Here is a 10,954-nt window from a genome sequence, read left to right as displayed (position 1 = left end):
TATGATGCACTATTCAGTACTCAATGGTCGTGCTTGACCTCAAACAGGCCATTGGGTCCTGCAACGTAGAATTTTAAGACATGTGAGAATAAGAAATATGCAAAACATAATAGATAGCATAAACTGGGACTAAGTGCAAGTGTGCAACCAATAAGATAACCCCCTGCTTAACATTTAGCAGGCACAAAAGTACAACAATCATGCTAACTATTTATAGCCTAACTTTTTTATGTTGCAAAGATCTGATTAAATTAACCTAGTAACAATCTTTGTTTTGATGGGAAAAATAGTTCAACCAATATACTTGAGTAGTTGAGTAAATGCTGTAATGCTCAAAATATGACAACGGTTGCACCATGGACTTATGGTCATGTTTTCTACTATGGCTCTCCTTTATGAATCTATTACATAAAGTTTCAAGGAGTTCCTAACAAAGATGCAATGATCCTTGTGGAATAACACAATACTACCAGATCAAGAGGTTTAGATTCTATCATCACCCATGGTAGGCATGAGAGAATCAGGGGGTAGCAACTGAATAGATCACATAATCACAGTAAGTAGTTGAGCACACAGAAATGGCACTAATAAGCAACACACTCAGCTCAACAAAAACAAAAAGCAACGCACAAAAGAGGCTGAAGAAATACATCCCACAAAACAAGAGGCTGTAGCAGAAGTTTGTAACTTTGTACAGCTCAATGAACATGTAAAGCATGATGCAAGTACAATCTGTGTTCAAGCTCTATCACAGAGTACGGTAAATTTGTGGTCAGACAGTCACAGCGTGTACAAAGCATGTGTTGAAATGATTTGCATCAAAAGGTGCAAGGAGAGTTTTCCAGTTAATATTCTAAGAACGTGTTTAGCTAAGAAGAGCTTTGCACTTTGTTTCTAAAGAAGTTCTACGGTCCAACATGGAACTATGCATTGATCATATGCCTTTCTTTACCTTCATACCCAAATGCTAAAAAGTGTAAGCATGAAAATTCATTAAATAGGTTACGGCCTCATTCGGTTTGGAGGAAACCAAAACATAGGATTTAGGAACAGTACAGGAAGCTGTCGTTCCTACACACAAAATGAGCTTTGAGTAGATGTGTAGATTCCTCGAAAAACATAGGAAATGAATAGTATTTCTATGAAATTCCCGTACGCGTTTCCTACAAACCAAATGCATCTATAGGAAATTTTCCTATGGAATCTTTTTTCCTATGCTTTTCCTGTAAAAATCCTTCAAACCGAATGAGGCCTAAGATGACAAAGAGACTCGCAAACATTCAGGGAACCCAGCTAAGCGAATCCTTTCATGTAAAATTCATTATGAAGTCACAAATAAACTGCTTGATGTGGCATAGTACAGAAACTAAGGTGATGATTCAATGGGTCAGTAAAATTTATACTATTCTTCGAGGACTTCCAGGATAGACAAATGGCATCACTTGGATCGAGCACAATAATGACCTAAACACCGTCGCACCCCCCAAAAACACTTATTACTGTACACACTGAAACAATTCTTGTAAATTATTAGTACATCATTCAGTATTTCAGTGAGTGAGTCATGTACAGCTGAATCCAACTAATAAATGAAACACACCATCTACCTAGAAGGAAATGTGAAACCCATCAAACGAAATGCCGCCATACATTAGAACAATCAGCATACAAATATTATGATTTTTAACCAAAAGCATATCGCATTCAATCAAACAAGGTCACTTTTCATAAAAATCACATCGCAGACAGTCAAATCAAGGAGGAAATTACAGAAGTAGGCATTGAAATGGGCACGGGAAGAAAGGGAGTTGAAAATCCATACCCCAGGGGAACTCCTTGTTGCGGATGTGCAGGTATGGGTAGGCCTGCAACACGAGAAACAAATCAGACTCGGGCCAAGGCCACCACAGAACCCGAAATATACCAAGAGGCACGAGATCTGACCGGCGGCTCGTCGAAGTGGGGGTGGCCCTTGGAGAGGTTCCAGGCCGCCAGGAGGGTGCAGGTGACGGCCCCCATGATGGTGATCTTCTCCCACTTGGCCGTCTCATCTGCGAGGCATCATCATCAATCAAACGAGAAAAATCCCCAAATCCGCGTCAAACGGCCGATCGAATCGGGAGGCGCGGGGCAAAAGAGAGAGAGGGGGGGTTCGCGAGGTGTACGGACAGGCGTCGTCGTGGGCGGAGGAGGACATGCGGCGTCCGGCCGGCGCCGGGGCCGGGGCCCTGGCGCGCGCCGCCAGGGAGCGGAGGCCGGATCTCGCCGCCAGGGAGGCCATGGGTGGGTGGTGGTGCTACCGCTGGTTTCGGGGTACGGGGGGTCGATTTGGCTGGCTCGCTCGCGTTCGGTGTCTCTCTCTCTCCCTTCTCGCTGGCTGACCTGACCTGTTTTTATTCCGCTACTAGTTTTGGTGGGCCGATGCTGTTTCGGGCTTTCGAATGGGCTGTAGCCCGTTGACCGGAAAGAAGAAGACGACTCGTTCCTCCTCAACATCGAAAAATCATAGCGTGCGTTCAAAAAATCGCAAAAATAAATGCTCTAGACAGGTTTCGAACTCATGTAGTTTCAGTAGCGTCAAACAACTGACAACAGCAAGCCAACTCATTTGGTGGTAGCCTTGTACAGACCAGGAGCTAATAGTATCCTGAGCAAATGCGGTTTTGTGTGTGACTGTAATCATTAAACCCATTAACAGTCGCACAAAGGGCGTTCTCTGGCGACGTCCACGTAGGCAAGAGGCACTGTGCTGTCGATGATTTTATAGCGAGAGGAAGAAAACGCAGCGACTTGTCCATTGAATTTCCTGGCAACTTCGTTTCCTTCCCTACGAAGACAAATCCGCATCGCACGGCAACGCCCTCTGTCTCCACGCCTCCCCTCACATCTCATCAGTAATCACCTCCGCCAACACGCACCTCCTCCTCTCCCCTTCTCTCACAGCCTTCTCTTACCCATTTGTTTCCGAATCACAAATCAAGATGATGGAGGTGGTCGGCAGGGGTGCCATCAACCTGAGCGCTGGCGATCATCCCAGAGATAGCCAACTGGCGTCGCTCGAGAGAGAGACGGGTCTGGATGGCTTTGCGGCATCCTCGCCGTGGCACTCCGGGCATGACCGCTGCGTCACTTCTCTTCACTATGCACAACACGGCAGACGATGAGCATGGTGAGAACTACCTCGTAGCAAGGTGCGACGGTGCTCCTCCCCACGACCCCGTCGGCAAGACGACAACAAGAGCGAGAAGGCGGGCGACGCCGCGAGCTATCGTCCCGTCGGGGCAGCGCACTTGGGGCGCGAAGGAGGAGGTGGGGAATTGGGGGCCCCGCCGGGGCAGCAGGCTCGCGAGTGATGGAGGGCTCGAGGTCCAGGTTCGCGTCGGCATCGCCTTTGCCCGGGCCGTCGTCGTCGCGTGTGCCGCAAATCAGGGCGCATGCGCGGCACGTGCGGACCAGAAGCTTGGAGCCGTTCTGGCATCAGATGCAGCGCGTGGAAGTGGGGGCCCGTCGGAGGTGGAGGAAGCGCCGAGAGGAGCCCAGGGAGCAGTTGCTGCGCCACTACCGTGAACATTGAACCTATGGCGAACCAGAAGCGGCAGTGGTACCATATCCACGCCAAGGTGCGGGTACAATGACTGCAGTTTTGTTCAATCCTGCTCATCATACTTGTGCATTCGGATGCAACTTTTGTCTAACTGGGTGATCTGCATAGATTGATGATAGCTGAAATGGTAAATCGATGCAAATAGCTTGAAAGTCTTCGCCTACTTAGAATGTCCAGGTTCACACTGAAAGAAGATGTAAAATAGCAGCTGACAGATGGAGTTCTAACACTTCCTTCTCCTATTTCATTGTTTGTTAAATACGGTTCGGCAACAGTCACCGGTCAAATTGGTAAGCAGATGATCAAATTACTATACTGTACTTCATTGTCTGGGGCCTTACTTGGGAAATTTTGCATACTCTTAGCAAAGCAGTTGATGCGTGATGATGTTTTTCATTCTCTTAGGACATTTGGCATACCATGAACAGAATATTTTTGAGGTATTTGAGTGTGTGATTGCAGAACAGCCAAAGCGAAGTTATCTCTTAATGCTTGGATATATTTGCTAAATATGTAACAATGTTTCCTTGAGAGCATATGTACAACTACAAGAGTGCTTTCCTGGATAGTGTGTGCAATTTCTCCGGTACTTTTAAGTTTATAGAGAGGGCTTTGAGACATAGCTACATTCACCTGCTCCTTTAGTTTCTCTTGCATTTTTATCTGTACTTAGCATGAACTTTCCATTTTTAAAACTACTTTTTTACGTCCCTTGTAGGATCAGAATCAATTTAAGGAACCATTGTTGCTCTTCGAACAGGTTTTCATAGTTGGACTCCATTCTTATGCAAATGTTCAGTAATTGAGGATGCTTTCACAAAAAAGAAAGTTGGGAGTCTAATATAGCATGTTCAGAGATTGTTGATCTTTGTAAAATTAAGTATCATGGACCAATACCAACCATGGAACCACAGGTAGGGTGCTTTGTTTACTAGGTATTCTTCTGCTTTAGGGGAAATTGTCTATTTTAGCCCTGTCTATTTCGTAAATGTTATGTGTTAAATCAAATTTTAGCTGAGAATACACTTGTCTTCTCTAGATGATTCGTTGTAGTTATCTATCCTCTTATTTATCTGCTGGTCTTCTGCACATTACATGTTATGCTAAAAGACATTTTTGGAGGTGGCTCCTTTTCCTTTTTTTTGTATTAATTCTTCAGACTTCTAATATTACTTTATTGCTTACTTCAATGATGTTTCATGTATTGCTTACTCACATACTTTGATATCCTTACTCTCTCTGAATTTATATGTTGTCCCATCCTATCCCTCTTTGCTCTGTCTCACATCACATCTGCTGATTATTTTGACTAGGTGCATATTCACTCATTAGGCACATCTTTATTCTGAATGAAATCTATTTGTTTGTTTGTTGCTATTTCAAATCCATCCCAACCTATAATGCTGAGAGAGATAAGTCCAGTTCATACAGTACCACATGGAATCAAGACGCATACCCGATCCGCCCGACCCCAATGACTCGCCTCCTTCCTGCCACCGCCAGGTACTCCTCTCAGCTTGATGCTGCTACCGTGCTCGTCTCTACTGATGTTCTCTGCATTTCTTGTTATATTGTGCCCTCTTTCTTTTGTTTTTTATGTTGCATTTCTTGTTATATTGTGCCCTCTTTCTTTTGTTTTTTCATGTTGCCAATCAGGTGAGTGGTCCGGGGATGTTTTTTTGCAGCCTCTGTCAAGTGTCTCCTTTAGACCATATATGTTTACTGTCGTTGTATCTCTAACAACCATATTGTCGTACTTACGTCCTGATTTAATCATGTTAACCTGAGAAGTATTGATCACCAGCTCATAATTGTGAATCAAATTTGCCTTTTTTTTCACTGTCTATTGATATGCAATTATGCATACACCCTCTGTTGCATTTAACTTGCTCATATAGCAGCACCTAAATTAGAAACTTTTCTTTTGTCTCTTTCCATTCTAGCTTATTTCTAATTATTCAAATTTCATACTTACATGCACAACGCCTCGAACATGAGCCCTGGAACTACATCAGTCGTGGTAAGCACACACAGAGTCCTTTCAAAACAATATCTCGCTTCTGTTGGCGGCGCGCCTGACATAAAACACAAAACAAATGCAGGAACGCCTTGCGGTGTCAAGTACTTTGGCGAGCTAGAGGACCATTGCTTCTGGGGCAATGAAGTGAAGCTCTATGAACATCATGTGGATAAGCTCTTCGCAATGTTTTGGCACAAGAAGCCAAGATCGACTACTACGTCTGCACCATTAACAAGACATTTGCCAAACCAGGGCAGCGCATGGTATCCTCAAACATGCAGCCTGCTATTCATAAAAAAAATTCTTAGTAACTTCTATTGAAATATATTGTCCACCTCTCTCCATCAGTTCGGACTTTTGGAGCAACTGGCTGGAGCATGAATTCAATATGGTATCCGAGCCAAGAGGTCTTGAGTTCAAGACCCTGCCAACGCAGTATACATCGAATCCACGTTTAAGGACTAACATAGCCTAGACGCGAGGGGAGTGTTGAAATATATTGCCCACCTCTCTTCATCAGTTGGGACTTTTGGAGCAACTGTCTGGAGCATGAATTCAATAACTTCACGATGTAGAAACTTATAACTTCATACGATGGAGTGCTACTTTTTATTGTTTTTTCATACAGAAGACATGCTGCTTAAGTACCACTATGTGACTGGGCTTATCACTTTATTATTTCAACATCACTACTCATGCTTTACTACCATGCCTACCCTGTATGTGACAAATACAACTTTGATTTGCTCTGTTTATCTCTAAGGCCAATTTTCTTTCACCGGCAATCTTTCTCACTATGATACTCTATTATACTCAATGACATTATTTCAACTATGTTTTGCATAATAGTTTTTATTGCATTTGTTCCAACTGACTAAATATTACGTAGTTCTTATATCTTCCTGTTAGTACAAGTGTAATGTTTGACAAGCATTTGACAAGCAGTCCTACCATGAACTAACCGTTTTTCTTTCTCTTGACAGTACTTTCAGGTGGAGTACACAAAGGACAATATGCAGGAGTACATTTAGGAAGACAATGACACCCTCCCACTCAAGAATGCAGATGGCACCGTGAGCTGCGACGCCCGATTCATCTTCGGAACCAACAAGAGGGCCACCATCACGATCAACTGGTCGTGGTTTCGCCATGACGCCAAAATCCAAAAGGGTGACATCTGCGCTTTCCACTTCAAGCGTGAGGACCGGCGCCACCTTTCTCTCACCGTCCACCGTCTATGGACGCAATGCCATCAGCCCCTTCCATTGCCTATGAATATCATCCATCTAGCATTTTTAGCTTATCTCTAAGACATGATATCCCTTTGTTGTGATGATTGGATGAACTATGCCTCTCTTTTGGACATCGACCGTCTTTTGGAGTATCTTAGGCTTCGATTTCAATAGATGACTGTGCCCTGGCATCCACTCTGTAAGACCATGATCTACCTGCTAATATAGATCTCCTGCCTTGTGAATGCACATTATAATGATATGTTTCTCTTAAGTGCACTTTTTTCTTCAACACATTATAGCTTATCTATGCTGGTTGTCGAAAAATCTATGCTGGTTGTGCTTATCTAGATCGAATAACCACATTCATAGGTTCGCAAGCTAATTTGCACGCACAGGTTGGCCCAGGAGGCATACCCCATCCTCTAGTTAGAATATTACATCGGCGTCCTACTTAGCTTAGCATAATCACCATAGGCTCATGTCCATTCAGGGATACACGACAACAACGCTCATGTCCATTCAGGGATTTCAGCAGATACACACGTTGACTGGTTCTCCGAGCTGCCAATTCCCGACATGAGTGTTTGATGAATTTTTGTACCAAATATGGATCATCCCAGCTCCTATCTATGATGTGTGGGTCCATGACATACAATTTTTTTAAGAAATAATGATATTGGGCTCTTTTCATAGAATTTGTCATGCACATCACGATGGTGCAAACGGATTAAAATTTTGATTCACCGTTTGAGAAATATTATCTTCAGAAGTTTTGAATCATACATGTACAGAGCTAGCAAGTTTCCAGTCAATTGGCTCGCTGTCCTATGCATGTATGATTGTGTCACACAAATCGGCGTTTCATAGGCGGATAGGCCCTAATCGGCCTCTTACAAGCCGACATGTAGGGCCTCTTACAAGCCGACACGGTCTAATCGGCTTAGTCGAAATGGAGGCCGTATTATTTGTGAAAATTTTCAAATCGACATATTATTTATAGAATTTATGAAAAAATGTATTATTTAAAAAATATAGGCTTGAAAATGACCAAGTCTTTTTCTGTAAACTATATAATGTTGCATTTTGTGAGGCTTGTAGCTTTGTGCATGTTTATGGAGATGATTTATATATGTAAAATGATCTAATCTTTGTGCATCCTGATGTTAATTTGGCAATCATCATCTTTTGCCATGAGTAAGAACATTTAACCTTGCCATGCATCATACTTGGTTCGGGTTGTGATTAATTTGGTTTGGATTTACTTGCAAGGGAGCGCAATGAGGCGAACCACGCTGTGGGGAGCATTCACAATACCACCCTCAAGCATGTCTCTGTTCAACCTCCTCACCGTGGCAGCCATGATAGTCGTGTTCGATTGGGTCATCTGTCGGCTCCTCGCATGGATCACCGGACGCCCGGACGGACCTACCGACCTACAGAGAATGGGGCCTGGCCATGTTCTCGGCGCACTAGCCATGGCCATCACGGGCACAGTCGAGATCTTCAGGAAGAAGGCCAGCACGACAGAGGCAAACAATAACGAAATGCACATCTTGTGGCAGGTGCCGCAGTATGCGGTAATGGGAATGTCTAAGGTGTTGATGTACATGCCCCTAATGGACTTCTTCCACGTGGAGATGCCCGACGGATTCAAGAGCTTCGGGTTTTGTTCATGTTGGGCGTCCTACGCAGGGATGGAGTTATGTGTATTGTTGAGGGCTTTTGCCCCCCCCCCCCCGACGGCTAGGGTTGGAGCCCCTCGGTTGCCCGCGTGGGGGTGACGGAGGGGAGGGGACATACGAAGAAACCTGAGAGCACAGTTCTCTCCAAACCAACGAAATGTATCTACTTTATTATTACACACCCAGAAGTCCAAGAAACACCACAAGAGACTAACACTCATGCCCCTTCTCAGTGATTGTTACCTTGGCCATTACATGACGTTCATCATTTTCCAAGCAATCTTCGCTTTGGTAAGTCCTATACTACTCGAGATCCATCACCCTCCACCGCCCCCCGTGCGAACAGGCCCTCACACTGCAGGGGGTCGAGCTTCTCGCGCTCTTGTCGCGCCTGTACCTGGTCTAACCAGTCGGCTGCGGCACATCGCATATGCCATGCGCGTTGCACTCTAGCATGGTGATGGGTGTGTTCTACTTCATGATCTACCTGATCGCCTTCGGCTACGGTGGATATGACAAAAACATACCAACTTTCGGCGCCGATCAGTTCGATGATGAGCAGTCCAGGACAACATTTTTCCACTACTTCTACTGGGCACATACTGTGGCCTCCCTCTTCTCTGACACCCTACTGACCTACTTAGAAGAGAACAACCAATGGGCGGTAGCCTTCATGACCTCCGGCGCCATCGCGGCCATGGTGTTACTGCTGTTTACCGCCACGCGGAGCGGTGCGACAACCTGATCGGCAGCTTCTGCCAAGTCGTCTGCGCCGCCTGCCGAAACCGGAAGTTAGGATGTGTCGCCGGATGCATCATACTTGGTTCGGGTTCTGATTAATTTGGTTTGGATTTACTTGCAAGGGAGCGCAATGAGGCGAACCACGCTGTGGGGAGCATTCACAATACCACCCTCAAGCATGTCTCTGTTCAACCTCCTCACCGTGGCAGCCATGATAGTCGTGTTCGATTGGGTCATCTGCCGGCTCCTCGCATGGATCACTGGACGCCCGGACGGACCTACCGACCTGCAGAGAATGGGGGCTGGCCATGTTCTCGGCACACTGGCCATGGCCATCGCGGGCACAGCGAGATCTTCAGGAAGAAGGCCAGCACGACGGAGGCAAACAACAACGAACTGCACATCTTGTGGCAGGTGCCGCAGTACGCGATAATGGGAATGTCTAAGGTGTTGATGTACGTGCCCCTGATGGACTTCTTCCATGTGGAGATGCCCGACGGATTCAAGAGCTTTGGGTGCGCCTCTGCTTGTCGTCCGAGGTGATAGGCAATTACATAAACGATGTCTTCATCACCGTCGTCAACAAGGACACCTCCGTTGACGGTCGTCAGGGCTGGATCCCTCCCCCCCCCCCACTGACTTGAACAAGGGGCAGGTGGACAAGGTTTTGTTCATGTTGGGCGTCCTACGCAGGGATGGAGCTATGTGTATTGCTGAGGGGGCTTTTGCCCCCCCTCCCCGACGGCTAGGGTTGGAGCCCCTCGGTTGCCCGCGTGGGGGTGACGGAGGGGAGGGGACATACGAAGAAACCTGAGAGCACAATTCTCTCCAAACCAACGAAATGTATCTACTTTATTATTACACACCCAGAAGTCCAAGAAACACCACAAGAGACTAACACTCATGCCCCTTCTCAGTGATTGTTACCTTGGCCATTACATGACGTTCATCATTTTCCAAGCAATCTTCGCTTTGGTAAGTCCTATACTACTCGAGATCCATCACCCTCCACCGCCCCCGTGCGAACAGGCCCTCACACTGCAGGGGGTCGAGCTTCTCGCGCTCTTGTCGCGCCTGTACCTGGTCTAACCAGTCGGCTGCGGCACATCGCATATGCCATGCGCGTTGCACTCTAGCATGGTGATGGGTGTGTTCTACTTCGTGATCTACCTGATCGCCTTCGGCTACGGTGGATATGACAAAAACATACCAACTTTCGGCACCAATCAGTTCGATGACGAGCAGTCCAGGACAACGTTTTTCCACTACTTCTACCGGGCACATACTGTGGCCTCCCTCTTCTCCGACACCCTACTGACCTACTTAGAAGAGAACAACCAATGGGCGGTATCCTTCATGACCTCCGGCGCCACCGCGGCCATGGCGTTACATCTGTTTACCGCCACGCAGAGCGGTGCGACAACCTGATCGGCAGCTTCTGCCAAGTCATCTTCGCCGCCTGCCGAAACCGGAAGTCCGGCGTGTCGCCGGACTTGCAGATCCTGTGCAAGGGCGACGGTGCAAAGAAGTTGGCGCACACTTCAGGCCTCAGGTCAGCCTGCGCTCTAGCGAATCAATCGATACATAACTAGCAAATCAAGGTAGTTTGGGTTAGTTTGGTTTTACTAACTTGCGACCGGGTTAAAAGGGAGCTCTATTCGGCGCATGAGCC

The 10,954-nt window shown here is 46.2% G+C and overlaps 1 protein-coding gene, 1 long non-coding RNA gene and 1 pseudogene across 2 annotated transcripts; 2 read left to right on the top strand and 1 right to left on the bottom strand.

Moving 5' to 3' along the window:
• Window positions 1–2: 2 nt before the first annotated feature.
• Window positions 3–2,371, bottom strand: LOC119311969 (cytochrome c oxidase subunit 6a, mitochondrial-like). The gene is made up of 4 exons (XM_037587684.1): window positions 2,170–2,371; window positions 1,945–2,051; window positions 1,823–1,865; window positions 3–58 (listed from the first exon to the last, which is right to left on the bottom strand). The coding sequence occupies exons 1-4, from the start codon at window positions 2,279–2,281 to the stop codon at window positions 21–23; spliced, it is 300 nt and encodes a 99-aa protein (XP_037443581.1). The 5' UTR covers window positions 2,282–2,371; the 3' UTR covers window positions 3–20.
• A 1,997-nt stretch (window positions 2,372–4,368) lies between these two features.
• Window positions 4,369–7,085, top strand: LOC119306291. The gene is made up of 3 exons (XR_005148910.1): window positions 4,369–5,624; window positions 5,707–5,887; window positions 6,608–7,085. It is a non-coding gene; the product is annotated as an uncharacterized LOC119306291 (long non-coding RNA).
• A 1,051-nt stretch (window positions 7,086–8,136) lies between these two features.
• Window positions 8,137–10,954, top strand: part of LOC119310243 — a 6,990-nt pseudogene continuing 4,172 nt past the window's right edge.

Source organism: Triticum dicoccoides, chromosome 5B, assembly GCF_002162155.2.
Source record: "Triticum dicoccoides isolate Atlit2015 ecotype Zavitan chromosome 5B, WEW_v2.0, whole genome shotgun sequence".
NCBI classification, from domain to species: domain Eukaryota; kingdom Viridiplantae; phylum Streptophyta; class Magnoliopsida; order Poales; family Poaceae; genus Triticum; species Triticum dicoccoides.
Note: the sequence above shows the minus strand (reverse complement) of the source record. Positions and strands in the feature narration are given on the sequence as shown.